Here is a 26,977-nt window from a genome sequence, read left to right on the forward strand (position 1 = left end):
TGCGGGATTTTCGTAACTGCCTTTCCCGCATAACTGCCTCATTTTTTTGGAATTTTATGAGAGGTAATTAACCGGGGTGAAGTGTATATGTTTATAATGTTCATCTTGAACAATTTTTCGGTTAATTTGTTCTTTTTGGTTTGTAGGTTATATGTCCACTAAAGATAATGAACTAACTACTCCCATCCCTGACAACTTGTGTGATATTTTCTGTTTGCACAGAGAGCAAAACAAAATCTAGAAGATACTCGGAAAGTGAGAACCCTCCATATAATAAACCCAACGAAAAAAAAACAGCAAACAATCCCACTATAAAAACAACAACAGCAAGAAAATTTACAAATTGTGGCACCATCAACACTGGAAATGTGTGTGAGTGGTTCAATGTGACCACCGCGAGCCCTCGTGAGAAATGAGTATGAGCAAGCGAGCAGAGCCGAAACGAGCAGAGACTGCACAAACGCACACACATATTCGCGCGTCTGTATGAAATGTCATCAACGAGGAAAATCGAGGTCTTTTCTTAAATTTGATGTTTATGCCGAGTTGAGCAACATTCAAACGCCAGTGGTGGAAGTGTTAAAAACACAATTGAACAAGTAAAAATACGCGGAAATCTCCAAAAGGGAGCTAAAAAGAATTATTAACAAGAAATAAAGAAAACAACACAGTCAGTATTGCTGTTTTACAACAAATAATAGGCAGAGTAGTAACAAAAACATAGTGGAATAAATAAGAAACAAATAGAAGAAATATTTGACAATAATATTTTCTCAGTGTAAACAACAAATAAAACAACAACAACTACAAAAATTAATTAATTTAAAAGATAGAAGATAAAACAAAAAGTGAGTAATGAAAAATTAATTAAGGAATTTCTATAGCAAAGAAACAATTGTGTGATGAGTTGTGTCCGTTCCATTTATGATCGAAATTAATTGTTCATTAATTTTAAATTGTTGCAAAATTTTTATTAATTTACCCCAAAAACCTACACGTGCCATAAACATTTAGTGAAGTGTATCTGTGTGTGTGTTTTTTGCCCTCTCTCTCGCATAATTCTTCAATTAAAATGTCAAAACCACAAGCAAATGCTGAAATAAAAAACAAAAATAAAAAAAACACGAGACTTTGACTCCAAGTAGTGGCGGCGGCAGACCCCATATCTCAAAAATGTCCCATTAATGAATCATAACTATTGTGTGGCTGCCTCCCCGGTTTCCCACGTCTTAAGTATTTGATTGTGGGTGTGTATGTGCAAGTTTTCTTTTGGATACCTCTTGGATCTCCAACTCCCTCCACCCTTTATGTATTTTGTTTCGGGGAAGTGGTATTGTTTCCGCGAAGTTAAAAAAAGCATGCTTGCTTTGGTGATAAGAGCAGAACAAAACTTTAAAATGTTTAACCAACTGTTTTTATTTGGAGTTACTGATGCTGATGAATTTGTAGATGATAAGCAATGAAAATAAAATTATTAAATTGAAATGAACTTTGGCGCAACCCTAAATGCGGAAAGTTGTTTATTGTGTCAAAATGGATTGGACTTTCGTTGGAGAAACTGGATGTAAGACATCTGTAGATCGATCATATGAAATCATTGGTATGAATCCTGAAATCGTGAAGAGGACGTATTTACCCATGTATGACACGATCTCCGTAATGTAAAAGAAATTGCCAAGGAGGCGGAAGTTGAAGGAACGGAGAATTATATATGAAAACCATGGAATAAAAAGAGTAGTGATATCAAGATTTTTAGATTTTAAAAATATAAACTGTGTCCCTGTACATGCCTCATAGAGAAGTACATGCCCCATCGAGAAGTAAAACACACCTTTAATTATTTGGAGTTTTAACTAAAACGTATTTAACAACTGCTGATGAAATTCAGTCTTTAAGGGAAGCTATGCATTTCTTAAAGGGAAACATTTTTGTTTGTCCCAGAAGAAAGGAGACAGTCTATAAGACCGCATTCCTATACGTTGAGGCCAAACAGCGCATGTAACCGGTATTTCGCTGCGGCATTTAACAACCACCACTGCAAATGTGATGAATGCTACATGTCAATCACGATGGCAATTGTTTTAAGTAGTGATGAATTACACATTATATTGATTTGAGAGATCATTAAAAAAATCTCCCAAATTTAAGGACCAATTGTTTTAAGTTCGAAACAGTAAGAATGGGTTGCAAACCTCAACGAGAAGTAATATACACATTTTATTAATTGGGGTTTTTCTTTAAGACGAGACGAAATACACGCTTAAAACGAAGCTATGCATTTTTTTAAAGGGCAACATGTTTAACACCCCCGAAAGTGTGATGCTACATGATGATGAAATACACACATTAATGGACCCTTTTTTTGTTCGAAAACCGTGAGACTGAAGTCCAAAACAAATAACAATAAATAAAAGTAGACCAATTATATGGTCGACTTTACATAAATATAGAAAAAACAAAATCAATGAGAATACATAGCGAAAACACCAATCACTTCCAAATAATGAATCGACAAATTGAAGATGCATCCTCATTCAATTATCTAGGCAGTATTAAAACTACAAATGGCGGTAGTGAGAAGGACATTTGATGCAGTCTTAACAAGGCTAAAACTGCATTTGGAATGCTTAACAAACTGTGGAGAGATAGAACCATATCATCGGGAACTAAACTAAAATTATTTAACAGCAATGTAAAATCTTTCAAGTAATACGGCTGCGAAACCTGGATGATTCCAAAGAACCAAATGCGTTCCATGCAAGCATTCACGAATAGGTATCTGCTACGTATACATGGTATTTACTGGCCTAACGCCATAACCAAACAGAAATTGAGCAAAAGAAATACCGATGGCTTGGTCATACCATGAGAAAACCTTCAGTTGACGTAACCAAACAACTAATCGAATAAAATCCTCAAGGCTCGAGACGTGTTGGTCGACCGAATAACACCTGGAGACGCCAAGTAGATTCTGAACTAAAAAAGAGCGGAATAACATGGAGTGAGATGAAAAATATTGCTATGGAGAGAGATGGATGGAAATCATTTGTGATGGTCCTATGTTCCAGTCGGAATCCTCAAGGCTCGAGACGTGTTGGTCGACCGAATAATACCTGGAGACACCAAGTAGATTCTGAACTAAAAAAGAGCAGAATAAAATGGAGTGAGATGAAAAATATTGCTATGGAGAGAGAGATAGATGGAAATCATTTGTGATGGGCCCTATGTTCCAGTGGGAATTAAAGGACTTTATATAATTATATGGTCGTAAGTTTTTTGTCTTCCATCGGATTTCTATCCAGTAGATGGATAAAGAGCTCATCAAATATGCTGTATTTCGAAAAATTAAGAGGGTACTAAAATCACCGGACAAAATTAGATGTCTATAGGAATCCGAAAAACTATCCAATTCTAACTATCCAAAAATACTGGGAATGAATATTCCAGACAGGAATCAGTGAAACTTGGGGTACCAAAGCTGTTGAATTTAGATCTTCACAAAGCGAAGAAACTAAATAGAATATGTGAAAGAGTGAAGAAATTCCAATTCCATCAACATTTATTTGCAACACTTAGAGAAGTCGGTTTCATCTATCAGAAGTGTCCAAAGTTCAAATGATAAAAAGAACTTGACTCGTTAGACGTCGGAAAAAAATGTGGATCGGATCCCAGCAAAATGTTCTATGCCAAAGATGCCATTCAATCATGGGTGCAAGTGATCTGGCATGTCATTTTTAAAGGATCTTCATCGATGAATTTTATATGAGCGTGGACCCCAAAAGATGCTATTCATTTTTGGATCCAAAGCATGTCATTTCCACCAATGCTTTGGCATGTCATTTTCACCAACCCTTTGCAATGACATTATCATAACGACAAGAGTTTTAACAACGTTGGCTGTGGTTTCGAGTCTGCGACAACATCAAGCCCATTTTAAATAATTAATCTTATATATTTAGAAAATTTGTATAAATAAAAACACAAAATTCACCTATATTGGATCGATGGAATGGGTTCAAATACTGATGACAAGATCGGATCTTTCACGACTTCGTTTGAACCAATGCAAAATATGCCATGAAATCCCGTTAATGAAAATCTCGACAAAGACTTTAGTTTAACGGAGATCAAAATACAACTCTCCAAACTAAAGGAGAATAAAGCCCCAGGAGAAGATAGAATAACATACGAGTTTTTTTATGAACGCGACAGACGAGTTTCTCACGAGGTTATGTAATCAATATTCTCAAATTTTGAATGGCCGTGAAGATTTTGATATGTTTCGAACAAATGTTATATATCCAATATACAAAAAGGGAGATATTAACGATCCGAGTAACAATCGAGTTATAAGTTTTATAAATTGCATTGCCAAATAGATGATGGGTATGATTAATACGATAATAACAGAATGGTTAATGGATCTAAAAAACTAAATGAGTTCCAGGCAAGGTTTAGGCAAGGATATTCGACTGTCGATTATGTATTTAATCTTACATCAATAGTAAACATTTAGTTGGAAGATAAAAAGAAAGTATATGCATTTTTTGTCGACTTTAGAGCGGCGTTCGATGCGATCCCAAGACAATACCTCATATACAAACTACATAGCCTAGGCCTGTCAACAAAAATTGTTCGCTTTATAGAAAATGTGTACATATGTGTACAACAAATCAACGATCTATCAAAACAGTTTGAATCAAGAAATGGGGTTAAACAAGGATGTCTTTTGTCGCCTGTGCTATTTTCACTGTACCATAATGACTTACATGATTTTCTAGGAGGAGGTCTTTGTGTGGATGAAATTAATATACGTCTGCTGATGTATGCAGACGATATCGTTTTATTGGCAGATGATGTCGAAACTTTACAGGCAATGATAAATAATCTATCGAGATATAGCGATATGTGCGGTATGGAAGTCAATCAAACAAAGTCTGAAATTATGGTATTTAGAAGGAGTGGTAGATTGGCGGAAAACAAGAAATGGTTGTACAAAGGAGAGTACCTCAGGAGTGTAAAGGAATACAAGTATCTTGGTATAATATTAACACCCAGACTTTCTTTCACAAAACACATCGAATATAAAACTAATTCATCAATAACGTGTCTGAATTTAACCTGGGAAGATTTCATTGCAAAACCCAATATTTTTATACCTGCAAAATGGAAAATGTTTCTCTCAATTTGCAGATCTATTCAAAGATATGGTGCCCAAATATGGGGATATACTTACTTTGAGGAAGTGGACAAACTATATCGATTTTTTATTAAAAGAATTTTGAAATTGCCAAACTATATTCTGGCCCTTGAAACAGGTTATGAAGAAGGATTCTTCTATACATACGCTCTACATCTGAAATATATAGCAAAATGCTTATTTGAAATGCAAGGACATCGTTTCTCATTAAAAATTATGGGACAAGCATTTTAAAACGATGCTTTCAGAAAATGATATGCGTGCTGAAACTGCAGCTGAAAGAAAGCAAACGTGAGTGCAACATTATTTGTTGTCAGCTGTTGGAAAATATCAAACAAAAATGCATAAATAACAATATTACCAATGCACAGAATACAACTTTTAGAATTTATAAAAGACTAAATTACGATATTGGTCCTGTTTATTGTTTTAATTATTTCACCCAAAATCAAATATCACTGATAATGCGTGCAAGAGGAAGTATGTTAAATTTAAATGGGTCCACATATCGATCAAAAAGTCAACAAATCTGTTCTCTGTGTAATTTGCAAGAAGTAGAAACAATTACACATTTCCTTGGTCGCTGTCCGATTTTCAACATGTTGAGAAAAAGATATTTTCAGAAAATTCAGCTAAATGAACTTGAAGTTATTTTCATACTAAATGGTGGGAGGTACCCGAAGGAGTGGACCAATATACTCCATATTCGAACCCGATCTATATCTGGAAGGAATAATACGATGCGCATAGTTTGGACCAAATTGTTTGCTCCCTTAGAGAGTTATCATTCAGACCATTTTACAGACAAATTTTGAGCTTTTGTGGGGAAGGTACCCGAAGGGGTGGACCGATATGACCCATCTTCAAACTTAAACTAAGTTTGGACAAAATATTACGAAACCCAAAATTTGGTTTGAATCAGTTGATCCGTTCGAGAGTTATCGTGTGCACCACCCAGACAGACAGACAAACGGACATGGCTAAACCGACTCCAAATTGTCTGAAAGGACCGTTGTTTCGTATAAAAGTGTATATAGATACCCTTTCTAGCCTAAAGGCTGAGGGTATAAAAGCCATCTGGACCAGATGAAACTTTTTTAACATTATTGAGTAAGGGTTTAAATTCTGTCAGTAAAAGAGTAGCTAGAGTGTTTTTTTACTTTACTAAGACCCAGCATTCTCGCAAAAAAAGAAATCTGTACATATGTATTTGTTGTAATCGGGACCATATGAACTAAATGAAGTATGCAGTTTAGAAGAGGATTTTCAGGAATACTTATCATGAAGTGTTTGCAAAGTAGCACCCTTATAACCATCCACCCTCTTTAAATGTCAAACAAAAAACGTGAGATTTTCTCATGGAAATATTTTCAATTACATTTGTATGTTTTTTTAATTTTTCAATATTTAGTCAATATGTTTGAGACACTTAAAAGCAATGATTCCACTAAGTGAAGGCAATTTTATGCTGGTAAGGATTATTCAAAATCCCGCATGTGTTTCCCACATGTTGCTCTCACTTAGCAGCCAATCAACCCCCTTAAATAAAATTCCAACATAAAGCGAAAACATTTCAATATATTCAATGAAAAATCAATCCTGTGGGCCAATGACTTTTGAGTAGCTACCTATTATTAGTTTTGTTTTTTACACATTTCTGAAATTATAAAATTAGTTTTATAAATAAAAAAACTATAACCGGTTATTTTTGTTGTCGAATTTAGTTTTATCTTTAAGTTCAAGGTGTTTTGTTTTTTTTTTGTTTGACTTTATTTTTTTATTGGAACAAACACATGACATTATCTTGTTCAGTACAGAGCTGGGGGAAAAACCACCAGACACCAGAAAGATATGTAAATATATATTTAAATTTTCCATAATATGCTTTAACGTCAGCAAGAAAAAACAACAGCAAAAAAGCGATTTTGTTGACAATTTTTTTATGCGGAAATATATACGTATATATACATATGTTTGTGTATGTATGCTTATAACTTTGGATGTAAAAAAATTATTAATCCAGAAGTGTTTTATGTAAGATGGAAAATGATATAAATTTATTTGGAACACTAATTACTTAGAAAAATCGGGTTTGTCTAGTAGAAGTACTCAATGATCAAGTGATAAAAAGTTGACTCGTTAATAAGATCAAGTCAAAGAACCACCGAATGTGGTGATTTTAAGGGGGTTATCATGAACGGCAATTCCCGTGAATTTTTTTCACTTTCTCCCTTAAGTTGCAACGGTGGAAAAACAAAACTCACGGGGAAATTTCATTCATGATAACTACCAATATTTCGATAAGGCAAAGTTATTTAATAGACACTTCATAAATGTTGTGGAAGTATTGAGAAATTCCATCCAGCGACATCAAAATATAAATGTATTAGGAACAATAATGACTAAGGGAAGTCGGTAGGTCTAGCAGAAGTATCTAAGCATCAAGTGATATATGAACTTAACTCGTTAGTCATCAAAACTAGTTGTGGATCAGATAAGATTAAGCCAAGGCTGTTGCATAAAAGTGGAAAATCTGCACGATTTTTAAGGACCACAATTTAATACGAGTGCTTAAGAATATGAATTCAAATAATTTGAATGACTTCAGACCTTCAGGCGGTGTTATCGGTGATCGATAAATTATTTGAGAATATTATTTACCCTCCCCATCCTGTTTGAATTGAGACTTTCATATATAGAGAAATCGAATACCAGGGGCTCAATTCTCTCTCTATGAAAATGTGAAATGAAAAAGTTTATAAAGGAAATAAATGTCAAATGATAAAAATTATAAAGAAAATATTTTGCATATCAAATTTTCATAGTACAAGAATCCAGCCCCAGCTATATAATCGAAATCTTTCCAACAAATTTTATTTAAAGGGTGTTTCCCCCTTTTTTGGAAGTATATTGAACATTTTGGGGTATTTATCATAACGATTGTAGACGTTCCGAATAAATGCGGATGTTGCCGAAGAATGCATCGGCTAATGGAGTCATTCCCTTATAGCGTTTGTATTGTATAGTTTATTATGTTAAAAAGCCCACGAAGAAATTCATATCGTTGTGAACAGACTCGCAATGAATGACTACGTTCTATGAAAATTTCAAATTTCAATCCTCGAACAGGCTTTAAACTACACTTAAACGACGACTTTCCAGAATAGAAAAGTTTGTCAAATAATTCAGTTTTTATACCCTCCACCATATGGAAGGTATAATTAAATTTGTCATTCCGTTTGTAACACATCGAAATATTCGGAGACCCTATAAAGTATATATGTATATTATTGATCTGCATAAAATTCTTTGTCGATTTGACCATGTCCGTCCGTCCGTCTGTCTGTTGAAATCAAGATACAGCTCTCAATTTTAAAGATAGAGAGTCAAAATTTGGTACAGAATTTGTTATTACTTGGTATTAACAATGGGATATATCGGTCCACGTTTTGATATAGCCCCCATAGAACGGTACCTCCCGATTTTCGGTATTTTTAAGGTTTTAGCTTCATTATCCTACCAAAATGGCTGAAATTTGGTACGTAGTCTTCTTTAGGGGTATAAAACTTTCCCCCAGAATTTTGTCGGTATCGGTTCACACCTTCATATAGCCCCCATAGAACGGTACCTCCCGATTTTCGGTATTTTGAAGGTTTTAGCTTCATTATCCTACCAAAATGGCTGAAATTTGGTACGTAGTCTTCTTTAGGGGTATAAAACTTTTCCTCAGAATTTTGTCGGTATCGGTCCACACCTTCATATAGCCCCCATAGAACGGTACCACCCGATTTTCGGTATTTTAAAGGTTGTGGCCACAATAATCCACCAAAATGGCTGAAATGTGGTGCATAGACTTCATTGGTGGTATAAAACTTTCCCCCAGGAATTTGTCGGTATAGGTTAACGCCTTCATATAGCCCCCATAGAACGGTACCTCCCGATTTTCGGTATTTTCAAGGTTTTAGCTTCATTATCACACCGAAATGGCTAAAACTTGGTACGAAGTCTACGTTGGTGGTATGAGACTTTCCCCCAGAAATTTGGTCAGAGCCCCCATAGAACGGTACCACCCGATTTTCGGTATTTTAAAGGCTGTGGCCACAATAATCCACCAAAATGGCTGAAATGTGGTGCTTAGACTTCATTGGTGGTATAAAACTTTCCCCCAGGAATTTGTCGGTATAGGTCCACGCCTTCATATAGTCCCCATAGAACAGTACCCCCCGATTTTCGGTATTTTAAAGGTTGTGGCCACAATAATCCACCGAAATGGCTGAAATTTGGTACTTAGTCTTGATTGGGGGTATGTAACTATCCCCCAGAAATTTGTCGGTATAGGTCCACGCCTTCATATAGTCCCCATAGAACAGTACCCCCCGATTTTCGGTATTTTAAAGGTTGTGGCCACAATAATCCACCGAAATGGCTGAAATTTGGTACTTAGTCTTCGTTGGGGGTATAAAACTTTCCCCCCAGAAATTTGTCGGTACAGGTCCATGTCTTAATATAGTCTCCATAGAGCGATACCTCCCGAATGTAGTTGTTGTGAAAATTAGCCAAATTTTTTTTACCGAAATTGCTGAAATTTGGAATTTTGTCTTCTTCATACACGAAGGGAAATTGTCCCATTTTACTTCAATACAAATCGTGGTGGAGGGTATAACAATTTCGGCCCGGCCGAACTAACGCCGTTCTTACTTGTTTTTTATACCCTCAGCATTTATGCAAACGAGGGTATATACACTTTCATACGGGCAAAATGTGCCTCATCGAAATAATGGTTTTAGACCCCAAGTATATTTGGACGACTCTCTCCGGTACCTCCTTCCGGTACCTCACCCACCAAAGTTCGGAAAAGTTGTGCGCACGATAACTCTTGAAGGGAGTAACCGATTTGGCCCACACTTTGCACATCGTGAAAGTCCCGCTAGACTTAGATGAAGTTTAAATATGGATTCAATCGGTCCACTCCTTCGGGTACCTCCCACACAAAATTTCGGAAAAGTTCAGTTTAGGACCTGCCCTCGAACCGCTTTGATTTTTGTTGTAACAACTTGTATTCGCGTTCCCCATTTTGTCCAAACATAGTTTAAGTTCGAAGATAAACCAAGTCGGTCCACTCCTTCAGGTACCTGCCTCACAAAAATTCAAAAATCTTCGGAAAATATATGCGCACGATAACTCTTGAAGGGAGTGACTGATGTAATCCATACTCTGCACATCCTAATATATCTACCAGATATAGATCAGGTTCGATTATGAACTATATTTGTGCACTCCTTTCAGTACCTCCCACACAAAATTTCGGATAAGTTCACTTTAAGACCTGCTCTCGTATCACTTTGGTTTTTTGCTGAAGCGATTTGCATTCGCTACCTCCATTACGACGGTAAAAGTTTTTTCAGGAGCAGGTCCATATTTCATGGGAAAACATCCCGAAAGGTGTAAAAAGCCCTATGTCACCATATGTGGCTCTGGAATTGTTCTACGGATTTGGTGTAATCGTTGGTCTTCGTCATATTTTATCCAAACTTAGTTTCATGGGGCAATACCGGTCCCTAACTTCCGGTACGTCTCCCCAATATTTAAAAATGTCACTAAAATGTTAGGACGATATCACTTGAATGGTGCAACCAATTTGGTCCAAACTTTGGATCTCCTAATATTTTGTCAAAATTTAGATTAACTTCTAAAATGGCCCATATCGGTCCTCCCTAAGGATACCTCCCCCACAAAAGTTCAACATTTGAGTTAATTCCTAATCCACAGTTTTGTCGGCAAGTTCAAATGTTGCAAAAGGGCCACAAAATTCTGAAGAGACGCTAAATACATTCTATCTGTCCGTAGATGAAAGTTTCAATTCACATTGGCTGAGGGTATACCTCTGACACTTTTTTACTTGTTTGTACCGAAATTGCTGAAATTTGGAATTTTGTCTTCATACACTTCCATTTTACTTCAATACAAATCGTGATGGAGGTTATAACAAGTTCGGCCCGGCCGAACTTAAAGCCTTTCTTACTTGTTTTATTCTATAGATTCCAAAATTTTTTCTTGAATAGATTTTTTTATTTTCATACAGATTGGAAATTTCATTCATATTTTCAAATAAAAAATACGAAAATTAAAAAAAATATATTTTAAAATATTTGGGAAAACAACTTTAAAATTGCAAAAATTGACATTTGACATCTTCTATGAATTAAAAAAAAACGATGTTTTATTAAAAAAAACGTTTTTTTTTTAATTTAAAAACAATAAAACTGAAATTAAAAACTGTATTACCTTACAAATAATATAAAAAACAGAAATGGTATTAATTTTTATTGCAAAAAAATTTTCGATATTTTTTTATAGTTTAAATAAGACAACAATCTGAAACAAAAATTGCAATTTAAGTGAAAATCTAAACACGGTATTTTCCTTCTTCCCACCTTTAATTTCACTCATCCTCAACCCATTTAAAAAAATCCATAAAATTGTTCTTTCTTCCATTACACCCTTACATACCTAGAAGCTTAAAGTTAACCAAACAATCCAAATGTCCTTTACATTGTCTAAAGGTCACGGAATCTCTTGAGTTGAAAAAAAAACGAGAGCGCATGAAAACAAAAGTGTTTTCGATATGGTTATTGTGATATTGGATTTTTTTATGAAAAAATACACATACAGAAATAATGACTAGACATCTATACAAATAATAAATTAATAAATGGCATTTCAAATAAGAAAACAACAATTCAACAATAATTATTTTAAAAACAAAGCCAACCAACCAATAAACAAACAAAACAGCCAGCGCAATCACATGTTTGTGTCACTTCCACGAAAATGACAACACTTGAAAAACCAACCCAGCCCCCACATTTGCGATAATATCCAAGCAGCGTACAACGACCGTCTAACCTACAGACCAAACGAATGAACGGCTGACGAAAAGCAGAACATTATGATGTGAGGAGAATAAGGGGGAGGGGGAGATGGCAAATTTGTATATTGGCAATAATTATATGAACACAATACTCACACAAAAATAAAAAGTATAAACAAAATTATTTAAATAGCTTTTTTGCATGTACCTAATTGTTTGAAAAGAATTAATATGCAATTTTCAATATTTTTTGTCATTTCAGTACAAAAAGAGTCCCCAGCAGCAGTTCAAGGCGTAGTATTTAAAGCTAACGGACGCGAAAAATCATTTTTAAAAGAAAAAAATATTAAGGCAAAAATCTTAAGAAAGAAAGAAAAACAAAAAACAAGTTTTCAAGTGAGCGCTGTATGCAAAACTTGTAATTTAACACACTCAACAAATACCAACCAAAAAATCTCAATTCTGTAAAGGAAGTGTTAAAGAAGTTGCGTGGTGTGTGATTCCAGACACGTAGATACCAAGCAAGCAAGGCAGCCATAGCAAAGCACATTAAGAGGCTGAGGTAGGCATTTTTATGGCATAAAAAAATCTTATTATTTAGGTACTCACATAAAACATACACGTCAATATTACACCAAACAACCATAACCATGCATGCACTCATACTTACACACCACCCCAAATATATGCAAGAAAAAAATCCGACAATAACAACAACAGCAATATACAAAAACTTGTGCATGCAAGTCATCACCTAGTCCCCCTCCAGCAAAAAGCAAAACATGAATTTTTTCAAACAGTAAATTATAAGGCCAAGATACCCAACACCAACCACAGCAGACTAGAGACGAGCCCCGTTTTTTCCATTTCATTAGCCTTCTTCTCATATAAAACTGTAGACTACACTACTATACAACCGACAAATGCACACACATTTAGGCGAGAGGGAGGTAATGAGGTCTGCAAAGAGATTGCAACATACACACCCCCCAAGCAATAAGAAAAAAACAACAACAAAAGCACACAGCAATGATATCAAGAAACAAGTACTGCCACATTCCAGGCAATTTATCTGTATCTTGTTTTCTATAAAAAAATTACTCAGGCTTTACAGCAAAAGAGAGATACTAGTGAGAGAAGCACAATATTTCTCACCCCAAACCTTCTCCCCTTTTGGGTCTTTATTTTACCCCACAACACAAACGCCAACTCAATTCATAACTAAACCCCAACAGCAATAACAAAAACAACAACAACGACAAAAAACTGTTATACAAATCGAGTCATACGATTTATAACATCGTCGTCGTCGGTATATACTTTTTTTGCCGATATCTTACGAATTGTAATAAAAGTGGGCAGGTTAGCCAATAAACACAGATACACGGACACACACACACTTACACAATTACATATTTCCATATTTGTTACTTTGGAAAGCCACTTGACGTGACGACGACGGATGTATGAATTTTCCAGCAGCGGAAAAAACAAAAACAACTCAATTGTAAAAAAATCACTTCCAATGTAAATGTCAACAAGAATTTTCTCAGAGACAATTCAATACATTGGGAGAAGCAAGAGAGACATACATATCTTAATAAGAGATATTGTAATAAAGAGATTGAGGTTTATTTTAATAGGAATTAAATGGGAAGATAGAAGTCGGATTTTCGAAGGATAATAGGATGATGGAAGGCGAACAAGAGGTTCTTTCCCATTTTAATTGCTGATCTTGTGTCAGTTAAGGGTACTTGCTTCTATAGTCACTTTCTGAAACAAAAGGGTGCTTCTTAGACCCTTTCGGAAAGAGTGCTTTTATATATCCTCTTAGAAAGAAAGGGTGCTTCGAAAGACACTTTCTGAAAGAAAGGATGCTTCGAAGGACACTTTCAGAAAGAAAGGGTGCTTCGAGAGACACTTTCTGAAAGAAAGGGTGCCTCGATGGACACTTTCTGAAAGAAAGGGTGCTTTGATAGACACTTTGTGAAAGTAAGGGTGCTTTGATAGACACTTTCTGAAAGAAAGGGGGCTTCGATAGACACTTTCTGAAAGAAAGGGGGCTTCGATAGACACTTTCTGACAGAAAGGGTGCTTCGATAAACACTTTCTGAAAGAAAGGGTGCTTTGATAACCACTTTCTGAAAGAAAGGGTGCTTCGAGAACCACTTTCTGAAAGAAAGGGTGCTTCGAGAACCACTTTCTGAAAGAAAGGGTGCTTCGATAACCATTTTCTGAAAGAAAGGGTGCATCGATAACCATTTTCTGAAAGAAAGGGTGCTTCGATAACCATTTTCTGAATGAAAGGGTGCTTCGATAACTACTTTCTGAAGGAAAGGGTGCCTCGATGGACACTTTCTGAAAGAAAGGGTGCTTCGATAACCACTTTCTGAAAGAAAGGGTGCTTCGATAGACACTTTCTGAAAGAAAGGGTGCTTCGATAGACACTTTCTGAAAGAAAGGATGCTTCGATAGACACTTTCTCAAAGAAAGGGTGCTTCGATAGACACTTTCTGAAAGGAAGGGTGCTTCGATAGACACTTTCTGAAAGAAAGGGTGCTTCGATAACCATTTTCTGAAAGAAAGGGTGCTTCGATAACCATTTTCTGAAAGAAAGGGTGCTACGATGGACACTTTCTGAAAGAAAGGGTGCTTTGATAGACACTTTCTGAAACAAAGCGAGCTTAGATAGACACTTTCTGAAAGAAAGGGTGCTTTGATAGACACTTTCTGAAAGAAAGGGTGCTTTGATAGACACTTTCTGAAAGAAAGGGGGCTTCGATAGACACTTTCTGAAAGAAAGAGTGCTTCGATAACCACTTTCTGAAAGAAAGGGTGCTTCGATAACCACTTTCTGAAAGAAAGGGTGCTTCGATAACCACTTTCTGAAAGAAAGGGTGCTTCGATAACCACTTTCTGAAAGAAAGGGTGCTTCGATAACCACTTTCTGAAAGAAAGGGTGCTTCGATAACAACTTTCTGAACGAAAGAGTGCTTCGATAACCACTTTCTGAAAGAAAGGGTGCTTCGATAACCACTTCGATAACCACTTTCTGAAAGAAAGGGTGCTTCGATAACCATTTTCTGAAAGAAAGGGTGCTTCGATAACCACTTTCTGAAAGAAAGGGTGCTTCGATAACCACTTTCTGAAAGAAAGGGTGCTTCGATAACCACTTTCTGAAAGAAAGGGTGCTTCGATAACCACTTTCTGAAAGAAAGGGTGCTTCGATAACCACTTTCTGAAAGAAAGGGTGCTTCGATAACCACTTTCTGAAAGAAAGGGTGCTTCGATAACCACTTTCTGAAAGAAAGAGTGCTTCGATAACCACTTTCTGAAAGAAAGGGTGCTTCGATAACCACTTTCTGAAAGAAAGGGTGCTTCGATAACCACTTTCTGAAAGAAAGGGTGCTTCGATAACCACTTTCTGAAAGAAAGGGTGCTTCGATAACCATTTTCTGAAAGAAAGGGTGCTTCGATAACCATTTTCTGAAAGAAAGGGTGCTTCGATAACCATTTTCTGAAAGAAAGCGTGCTTCGATAACCACTTTCTGAAAGAAAGGGTGCTTCGATAACCACTTTCTGAAAGAAAGGGTGCTTCTATAACCACTTTCTGAAAGAAAAGGTGCTTCGATAACCACTTTCTGAAAGAAAAGGTGCTTCGATAACCACTTTCTGAAAGAAAGGATGCTTCGATAGACACTTTCTCAAAGAAAGGGTGCTTCGATAGACACTTTCTGATAGAAAGGGTGCTTCGATAGACACTTTCTGAAAGAAAGGGTGCTTCGATAGACACTTTCTGAATGAAAGGATGCTTCGATAGACACTTTCTCAAAGAGAGGGTGCTTCGATAGACACTTTCTGAACGGAAGGGTGCTTCGATAGACACTTTCTGAAAGAAAGGGTGCTTCGATAGACACTTTCTGAATGAAAGGATGCTTCGATAGACACTTTCTCAAAGAGAGGGTGCTTCGATAGACACTTTCTGAAAGGAAGGGTGCTTCGATAGACACTTTCTGAAAGAAAGGGTGCTTCGATAGACACTTTCTGAAAGAAAGGATGCTTCGATAGACACTTTCTCAAAGAAAGGGTGCTTCGATAGACACTTTCTGAAAGAAAGGGTGCTTCGATAGACACTTTCTGAAAGAAAGGGTGCTTCGATAGACACTTTCTGAAAGAAAGGGTGCTTCGATAGACACTTTCTGAAAGAAAGGGTGCTTCGATAGACACTTTCTGAAAGAAAGGGTGCTTCGATAGACACTTTCTGAAAGAAAGGGTGCTTCGATAGACACTTTCTGAAAGAAAGGGTGCTTCGATAGACACTTTTTGACACTTCCCCCGGAAAGATATATATAGTTGTGATCAGGGTCCCAAGGACTACCTATGGTAAAAATTTCAGCCCGATTCGAGAGGTGCCCCTAAACGAGACTTGTTCCTTAATTTATAGTAAACTCGTTAAAATTTAATTATTTTGCCCCCCAAAAAATCACATTAAAAAGCTTCAACTCTCTTTTTGGACGAGTATTCAATCTCTTCAAGTCGAATTAACTCTCTTACTCTAATTTATCCACCAAAATTCCAATCTCTTGTTTTTGTTTACAAATTCAATGCAAAAAAATAAAACAATTCCAGTGCTCTGTTCTCTCTCTGTTTTATTTATTTTTTTGCTCATTTTACGTCTCTTGTAAAATGTGAGCCCCCAACAAATTGGATACACGACAGACATCACATAAACCCCCCCGAAATACACAAATTCTTCACTCATTGTGCTTTACATTCGTATACTACTAACCGAATACATACAAACAACACTTTTTTTACATATACAAGTAACAACAACAATACTAACAAGAACAACAACAACAACAACTACTACCATACAATAAGACAACTTTCCAGTACTCGTTTTACTAATAAATTGTCAATTTTGACCTTCAAGGTTCCTTCAAAAGTACAACAACGGCACACAACGTCAAGTCATATTGGAGCTCTGAAGCAGAGCGGACATAAAGTGTAAATCAAGCGGTCGACGACGAACGACAAGTGTATGGAAGAATATCAAAGAAAATCATCATCATCAACATCAACGCCATAAACAGAAGACGAATTTTTGGAGAAAAATAATAATAATAAAAAATTCAGAAATTTAAAACAGAAGAAGCAGAATTAGCAACAACAATAGTGGCAATATTTATTGTTGTTATTAATTAATAATCATAGTTTGTGTTTTGGAGAGAAGTGACGGAGGAGAGGTGCAAAACTACTACTAAAAACCGACAGCTGGCTGTTTATGTTTTAGTGGGGTCGTACACAACCAATCAACCAACCGAACAACCAACAACACTCAGCAACTAACAACAACGTTTATCGAGAATAAAAATTTTAATAAAAAATTTCATGGAATTGTATTCCGCTGTGAGCATTTAAACGGAACGGTTGTGTGTCTCGTGTTCGAATTGAAATCGCAAGAAAAAATACAAAAAAGCAAATTGTTGAAAACGCAAAATAGACAAAAACAAAAAACAGAAAAGAATAACGCAACGAATTTTAAAACAAAACAACAACAGCAACAAGAAAACTTAAAACAAAGTTTATTTTGTGGGTAAAATTTTGTAATTTACCAAATAAAAAGAAAACGAAAAACAACAACAACAAATTTCAAGAGCAAAATATCTTAGCAAGAAAAACAAAAACCCCAAAAAAAAAACAACAACAAAAATGGATAAAGATTTAAATGTGGCCATGCAAAATGCATCTATAAATAATGAATGTTTAAAAACAACAACAAAAACAAAAGAAGCATCATCAAATGGCTGTTGCAGCAAACAGAAGACAACATCCTGCACCACCGCTACCTCATCAGCAGCATCATCAGCCCGCTCTACACTGCCCAATGGCTCTGTGGCAGCAGCAACAACAACAAAAACAAATGGCTGTTGCCACTGTTCCGCAGCCAAATTGGCAGCTGCCAACAGCATTGAACGCGATGAAACCGACAGATCAGCTGCCTCACCAAGCACGTCAACGGCCACATTTACAATTGGCGGTGAAGGCATTGGTGGTGGTGCAACATCACCATTGGGCCACAAAACCACAAATCTGCCGCCACCGACGACCACAGCACCTTATGCCAATGCTAGTGTCGCGGAAAAACGCAAAATGGTGCACGAGTTATGTCAGCAATTGATACTCACGGATGAACAAATCAACGAGCTTACCTATCGTATCCTGCACGAAATCAAACGCGGTCTAGCCAAGGATACCCACAGCAAGGCAAATGTCAAGTGTTTCGTAACCTATGTCCAGGATTTGCCAAATGGCAATGAACGCGGCAAGTTCTTGGCCCTCGATTTGGGTGGTACAAATTTCCGTGTCCTGTTGATTCATCTGAAGGAGGATCATGATTTCCAAATGGAATCTCGCATCTATGCCATACCCCAGCACATTATGTTGGGCTCGGGTACCCAGCTGTTTGATCACATTGCCGAGTGTTTGTCGAATTTCATGGTGGAGCACAATGTCGGCACTGAACGTTTACCCTTGGGTTTCACTTTCTCATTCCCCCTGACCCAATTGGGTTTGACCAAGGGTCTGCTGGTAACCTGGACCAAGGGTTTCAACTGTGCCGGTGTGGTAAATGAGGATGTGGTGCAACTGCTAAAGGATGCCATTGCCCGGCGCGGTGATGTCCAGATCGATGTATGTGCCATTTTGAATGATACCACAGGTACACTTATGTCTTGTGCCTGGAAGAACCATAACTGCAAGATTGGCCTGATTGTGGGCACCGGTTCCAATGCCTGTTATGTGGAGAAAGTTGAGGAGGCTGAGATGTTCGATGGTGCCAGCAACGGTAAGCCCCATGTACTCATCAACACCGAATGGGGTGCCTTTGGCGACAATGGTGCCTTGGATTTTGTACGCACAGAATTCGATGAAGATGTGGATCGCCATTCCATTAATCCCGGCAAACAGGTATTTGAAAAAATGATTTCCGGCATGTATATGGGTGAACTGGTCCGTCTGGCCATTGTGAAAATGGTCAATGCTGGTGTTCTCTTCAAGGGCCAAGATTCCGACGTTCTTATGACACGCGGTCAATTCTTTACCAAATATGTATCCGAAATAGAAGCCGATGAACCTGGCACCTTTACCAATTGCCGCCTGGTCTTGGAGGAGTTGGGTTTGACAGAGGCCACGGATGAAGACTGTGCCAATGTACGCTATATCTGTGAATGCGTTTCTAGTAGAGCTGCCCATTTGGTTTCGAGCGGTATTGCCTGTCTGATAAACAAAATGAATGAGCCACATGTTACGGTGGGTGTGGACGGCAGTGTCTATCGTTTCCATCCCAAATTCCATACCCTGATGGTGGAGAAAATCTCACAATTGGTTAAGCCCGGTATTACATTTGATTTGATGTTGTCGGAAGATGGTTCGGGACGTGGTGCTGCCTTGGTGGCAGCTGTGGCATGTCGTGAAGATAATGTTCCAAAAAAGAAAAAGGAATAAAGTAACAAAGGAGAAGAGAAAAAAAATTATGAAAAAAGTGATGTAGTAAAGTAATGAGAAAAAACAGAAATGATAAGAAACTACAAAAAAGGTATTACAACAAAAACAACAACAAGATTTTTTTGTGAGAAAATTTGAAAACAAAAAACAACAACAATAGAAAAAAGATTATACTAAATGCGCTTTGAATATGAATTACAACAACAAAACAGGAAGTTACAACAAAATTGAAAAAGGACATTTTCAAAAAAAAACCGTACAGTTTTGGTTCCTTAGATGGCATTTTCAAGTGAATTTCCTGGTGAAAAAAGTGAGGTTATGTTTAAAGTTTGAAAAAAGAAAATTGAGAAATGAGTTGGAATCTAAACTGTGATCAGACAAGCATAACTCAGAACTGAAAGACACCAAAAAATGTTCAAAATTTGAGAATTATAAGAAAAAAAAGTGAGGTTAAATTTCATATTTAAATGAAAAATAAGAGAAAAACCAAAAAGAAAAATTTTTGAAAATAAGTGGCAAAGTTATCCAATGCAAAAACACTCGTATAATTTGAGTGTTGGAATTTTTGAAAAATAAGTGGAGTTAAAATTTTTTTTAATTGAAATTGAAGTCCAAAGCTAAATTTAAAAATCCAAACATGAAAATAGTTTTTTTTTTAATAAACAATGTCCAAAAATTCATTTTTAAATTGCGGGCAATATTTTAAAGATCATAAAGTGATTTTAAATGTGGTTTTGAAACCAAACTTGAAAATTCAAATTAAAAAAATAGCAAAAATTAAATATTTTGATTTTTCTCAATCTCAAGAGGTATGGATTCCCCATAAAAAATATATCACAGTATTTGGAACCATTGGAAGAATTTTTGCAACTAAAAAAATTAAAATTTTGAAAATCTTTTTGAATTTTGCTATGCTTATTTTATAACATATCTAAACAAAATCCGTAAAAAATTAATTCTTAGTATTTTAAGGATCATAAAATAATTTTGAATACCTTTGAAATAAAAAAAAATTAAAAATTTGGTTTTTCGAAATCTCAAAATTCAAATTAAAAAATAGCAAAAATTAAATATTTTGATTTTTCTCAATCTCAAGAGGTATAAAAATTATCTCATAGTATTTGGAACCATTGGAACAATTTTTGCAACTAAAAAAATTAAAATTTTGAAAATCTTTTTGAATTTTACTATGCTTATTTCATAACATATCTAAACAAAATTCGTAAAAAATTAATTCTTAATATTTTAAGGATCCTAAAATAATTTTGAATACCTTTGAAATTAAAAAAAAATTAAAAATTTGGTTTTTCGAAATCTCAAAATTCAAATTAAAAAATAGCAAAAATTAAATATTTTGATTTTTCTCAACCTCCAGAGTTATGGATTTCCCAACAAAATATATCATAGTATTCGGAACCATTAGAATGAATTTTTGCAATTCCAAGAAATTCAAAATTTGAAAAATTCCTCAAAAATTTCAAGTTTTGAATGTGATGAAAAATAAATATAAAAGTGGGGTTTTTTATATTTCTTAACTGGGTAAAAAATACACAGTTAAAAATTTGTTGGGAAAAAATCAAAATTAATTTTGGACATTAAAAAATAATTTCAAAAAATTTCAATGAAATTCAAAACTTAAAAGAAATTCAAGCAAATTCAAATTTTGATTTTTTTAGAATTTGTTGTCCTTAGTCCAATTTTGGGGCACCAATAGAAAATTCTGAAAATTTTCAATAAATTTTGGGCTTGAGTCGATTTTGGGGACATTGCCAAAATGCACATATATATTTTGGACACCATTCAAATGGAACTAATTTTCAGGACACCCTTAAAATTTACATAACTTTGCTGACACTGCTAAAATTGGGTTAATTTTGGGGACAATGCCAAAATTTGGAATTTTTTCAAGTTTTTTTGTATTTTGATGAATTTGGGGACACAACCCGGATAGCTATGCATATTTGATATTTATGACTACAGTCAAACCTCAAAACCGAAAAAAGTTTTAAAATTAAAAGAAAAAAAATTTGGCTTGAGTTCATTATGGCGACACCTCCAAGTTTAGTCAAAATCGATTTACTTTTGCGGAAACCTCCAAAATTAAATGCATTATTGGGACAGCAGCAGCATTTTAGGATTTTAGGGACACAGCCAAAAAGCAATTCAATTCTAAAATTGAGCCGTCCTAATCGACTTAATTTTGGAACTCTAAAATCGGAAATTTTGAAAAATTTTCAATAAATTTTTGACTTAGGACGATTTCGGGACACAGTCAAAATGCAATTAAATATAGCAACAACTTCTAAAATTAAGCCGCCCTAATCGACTCAATGTTGGGACCTCAAAATAGGAAATTTTGAAAAATTTTCAATACATTTTTGACTTAAGGCGATTTTGGCAACAAACACAAAAATCAATCAAATGTAGGAGTACCTCCTAAAATTTGGCCTTCCAAATCGACTTAATTTTGGAACCTCAAAATCGGAAATTTTGAAAAAATATCAATAAATTTTTGACTTAAGACGATTTTGGGGACACAGTCAAAATGCAATTAAATGTAGGAACACCTTCTAAAATTGAGCCGCCCTAATCGACTCAAAATCGGAAATTTTTAAAAATGTTCAATAAATTTTTTGGCTTAAGGCGATTTTGGCAACAAAGACAAAAAGCAATCAAATGTAGGAGTACCTCCTAAAATGGGGCCGTCCAAGTCGACTAAATTTTGGAATATCAAAATCGGAAATTTTGAAAAATGTTCAATAAATTTTTGGCTTAAGAGCGATTTTGGCAACAAAGACAAAAAGCAATCAAATGTAGGAGTACCTCCTAAAATTGAGCCGTCCAAAATCGACTTAATTTTGGAACCTCAAAATCGGAAATCTTGAAAATTTTTCAATAAATTTTTGGCTTACGGCGATTTTGGCAACAAAGACAAAAAGCAATCTAATGTAGGAGTACCTCCTAAAATTGGGCCGTCCAAATCGACTTTATTTTGGAACCTCAAAATCGTAAATCTTGAACAATTTTCAATAAATTAAGACGATTTTTGGAACACAGTCAAAATGCAATTTACTGTAGGAACACCTCCTACAATTTTGGGGACACCATTAATATTGTGGTTATTTTGGGGACATGGGGACAAAATTGGAGATATATTCAAAATGTAGTTCACTTTTTGAACACCTTCAAAATCGACTTAATTTTGCAGCCTCCTCTAAGTTTGAGTTATTTTCTAAACATGAGTTCATTTTTGGGGACAGTATCAATATTGAGCCTATTTTGGGGACATTGGCAAAATTTGTATGAATTTTTCCTAGAAATATATTTTGTTGTTCCGATAAAGGAAAATATCGAATTTGTAGGATGAGTTCATGTATCACGAGTTCCTCACATTTAAGTGTTAACCAAGAATATTGAAAATGCCATTTAAGGAAACACACTGTACGAAAAAAAAGAAACATAACCATAAACCAGTACCTGATAAAAAATGAATAATGCAATAACAAAAATTATAAAGAGGAATAAGAAAAAATATAATTAATTTTTCTAATTCTAAGGTTTATTGAAATCAAAAAAATACTCTTTAAAAATGAATTGAAATGAAAAATAAACCGTTCCTGTTTCTAAAACGTTTTTGATGCAAAACTCCCCCAAAAACGAAATTGAAAAAATATGCACAAAAAAAATTCCAAAATTCAAACAAAGATTGGTACTTAAATCACTACAAAAACCTAGAGATAAGCTCAAAAAAGACATTTTCCAAATTGAAAAAGAGTTTTTCACATTCTTCAACCACCAAGAAGCGCATACTAAATATTTAGTAGAATTTAAAAAAAGAAAAGTTTTTTGTTTTTATTTTTTTATACACAGTTTTTTTCAAAAGAAAAAATATCTTTTTTTATTTTATTTAAATTGTTTGATTATTATTTTTATTTTTTAAAAATATAGAAAGTAGTGTTTATAAGTTTATATAGTAGGAATTTAGTTGTAATTTATTTTTGTTAACTACTGTTTACTATTATTATTATTTTAATTTTTTTAAATTTAGAAGATTAATGAAACTCAAATTTGGCTTTAAAAACGATTTTATGAATACCCAACTATCACTAAGAAAAAGCAAGAGAAGAAGAAATATAAGTAGAAGAAAGAAAAACAAAATACACATTTTATTTTTTAATTAATTATATTACATATATAATTGGCCTTAATTATTAGCACTATTTCCTAAAACCAATCAATATAGAGCAAGAAAAAAAGTATTGTATTATAAAAAAGAAAGGAAACAAATATTGTTTTTTTGTTAAATTTAATTTTGTTAATTTAATTTTCAAACCCCCCCCAACAACTACACAATAAAAGAAACAAAAGTGTAATGAAAAAACAAACATGAAAAAAGAGTTTCTCATAGAAAAATTTAAAACACTGTGGCATAAGAAAAAAATTAAATAAAATCTTTAAAAATCTGAAAACTATGTATAAAACAAACCCAAGAGAGAATTTGAAACAAAAACAACCAACATTTCAATATAAAAAACCCCATAATATATATAGTAAAATATAGAAAACAAAACAAATCAAATATCTATATAATAAACAAAGCTTATTCTTATTTTACCAACTAAGTTAAACAGAATATATTTAAAAAATAAATGAAAGAAAATACCATTAAATAAAAAATAAAGAAAACTAAATAAAAATTTCAATTTCAAGATTTTTATTTATTTATTTAAGAAACGAAAAAAAATCTCTTTTAGAATTCAAATTGTTATTTATTGTCATTATGATCAGATGATGATGTTATTAAAAAATCATAATTTAAATGAAAACGTAAAGTAACGTAACGAAAATCTAGCCGCCATTATCCATGCCACTATGTCTCTCTCTCTCTAATATCCATGAACACACAAAACAACAACCCACTGTGTAAAATCGCTGACAATTGTAGATCAACCAACGGACATTAACGTTTGTGTAAAACAAATTTAAGAAAAAAAAAACATAAAATGAAGCACATTTATATATATTAAATTATATAAAAAAGAAATGATTATGAAAACCAATAATGAAATAAATAAAATATAATTTATTTATAACAAAACCTAAAAAAAACAAAATAGTCAAATTGTTTTTCTTTTCATAAATTTTGGAAAATTAAGGGAAATTTGAGGTAAGTTTTGTAAGGGAACGAGGACCCGGGCTTTTAACCAATTCTAAAAGAAAAATTTTTTTACGTATGTGGGGTAGGAAGATACCAAGGACCGGCTTTAACGTGGCAAAGCCAAGGATTTATCTTGGTCCCTCTTTCATCTCAAGTGGACACTGACCTCCACGTGGTGTCACCTGGGGAACTGCCTTTAACACCCGTTAAAGTGTAACGTGACAAGTGTCACATACATACAACAACACCTACGGTCTTCCCTTACCACCATAGTAGCAATGAGTCGATATGCACTCAACAGCATCTCCATCTACGCCAGCGTCGCCCAACAGAATACCATCAAACTGATGCAAGTGTTTATGTATAGTTGAAAAAACAACAAACACACGATGTTTATCAGTCGTGTTTTGCACACGCACACTGTGAATGAGGGAGAATGGCAAAAGCAAGACAACTCAGTGGGCGCCCGCAGTATACAAATGGGCGACCCTGATCTACGCTAGTCATGCATTGAAGTCATTTGCTTGCTGTACTCAATACACAATAATTCGCATTCACTTCATTCCGGTTTATACTTTAGTATTCCCGTTTTCGCCGTTGAAGTCAGCTTGCTACTGCTGGGGGCTTGCTATCCACCAAGGCATTCCTGGGTGGATTGTTGCGTTGGCAAATTTTGGAAGGGACTACCCATTGTGGCTCTCCCATTAATAAATTGCACACAATGAATTCTGTTTACTGTCCCCCACAGAGACTTCGGTTTCCTGTTCCACACAGAGACTTCGGTTTCCCGTCCCACACGGAGACTTCGGTTTCCCGTCCCACACGGAGACTTCGGTTTCCCGTCCCACACGGAGACTTCAGTTTCCCTTCACCCACGGAGACTTCGATTTCCCGCCCGCACGGAGACTTCGGTTTCCCGTCCCACACGGAGACTTCGGTTTCCCGTCCCACACAGGGACTTTGGTTCTTTGTCCCCAGATATACGCAGTAGTCTGTATGAGTTCGTAGCTGTAATTAGTGTTGTATAGTAGTCGTTCCGAACAGAACAGCAGATCGTCGTCAACCCGCCCGACATCAATCAACACGTTCCCGATCACTACTGAAACGAATAAGCAACCAGGATCGTCGCTTCCGATCATCGACAACTATCGTTATCAGCCAGCATCGTCATCACCGATCCCCGGTGACCATCGGCGTTTTCGACAACCCCGAAACGTCATTACCGAGCGTCGTCACCAGTCGCCGTTCCCAAACAGCTTCGGACGAGTTACCGAACACCACCGAATCGTCGTCACCGAGCTTCGTCAACCGTCGTCGTTGCCGAACAATATTAGCCGAGTTGCCGAATCGTCGTCACCGATCTTCGTCAACCATTTCCGTTCCCGAACATCACCGAGCTTTTGCCTAGTTGCCGAACACCAACATATACGAGTTGATAAAGTTCCCGATCACCTATAAATCGTCATCATCTGTCCTATCAGCATCCTCCCCTCCGAAGAAGGGCCAAAGTAATAATATTGCATTTCATTGAAGTAGAACATACTAGTATTTAGATCAATAAATATCCGATTGAACCCCTAGAAGGGATAAAACTAGTCTTTTATTTCGTAACGCGACTGGACTTACCCCAGCCGACGAGAAAACCACGTTACAAAAGGTAGTGAGCTATCATGTGCCGCGCGTTCACCCAGAAGAACGTTAAAAACACATTTGCATTTGAAAAAAAAAACCGAAAAGTTCTAGGACAGAGAAGCCATTACATAGTCGATACGTCTGAAGATCTGCTTTAGCACCAGTGAAACCAGGTAACGTAATTTGGTGACTATGTGGGTTCGAGTCCTTGGCTTTCCTTTTTCACTTGCAAATAATTTCCGATCAACAAGCTTAACTCTAAACGAGAAAATTAATAAAAAATCATTAAAAATTATCGTATCTGCCTTTTAGGGGCAAAATTTCAAAAAGTTAAAAGCTTGGGTTTAGGCGTCGGGTTAGTAACCCTCCCCTAGAAAAACAGCCTACTATGAAAAAAAAAACAACAAACGAAAAACAAACCCCTCTAAAGTTGACGAACCCCGCAAACGTTTTAAAGACCATGATCTGCGAATCTGCACTTGGAATGTTCGCACTCTTTATAGAAAAGATGCAGTTTACGCATTGGCAGATGTACTTGAAAAGCACAAGGCCGACATTACTGCCATACAGGAAATACGATGGAATGGGAAAGTCGACACAACAACAC

At 35.5% G+C, this 26,977-nt stretch overlaps 1 protein-coding gene across 1 annotated transcript; it reads left to right on the plus strand.

Moving 5' to 3' along the window:
- The first annotated feature begins 388 nt into the window (after positions 1–388).
- On the plus strand, positions 389–24,301 carry Hex-A (Hexokinase A). The gene is made up of 3 exons (XM_073976644.1): positions 389–848; positions 12,334–12,633; positions 17,008–24,301. The coding sequence occupies exon 3, from the start codon at positions 17,787–17,789 to the stop codon at positions 19,578–19,580; it is 1,794 nt and encodes a 597-aa protein (XP_073832745.1). The 5' UTR covers positions 389–848; positions 12,334–12,633; positions 17,008–17,786; the 3' UTR covers positions 19,581–24,301.
- Positions 24,302–26,977: the final 2,676 nt, after the last annotated feature.

Source organism: Musca autumnalis, unplaced genomic scaffold (genome assembly GCF_047663935.1).
Source record: "Musca autumnalis isolate F117 unplaced genomic scaffold, ASM4766393v1 scaffold_3, whole genome shotgun sequence".
Lineage (NCBI taxonomy): Eukaryota > Metazoa > Arthropoda > Insecta > Diptera > Muscidae > Musca > Musca autumnalis.

Bases quoted from the DNA above. Each gene is read 5' to 3' on its own strand.
- Hex-A (XM_073976644.1), top strand. From the start codon at position 17,787: ATGGATAAAGATTTAAATGTGGCCATGCAAAATGCATCTATAAATAAT.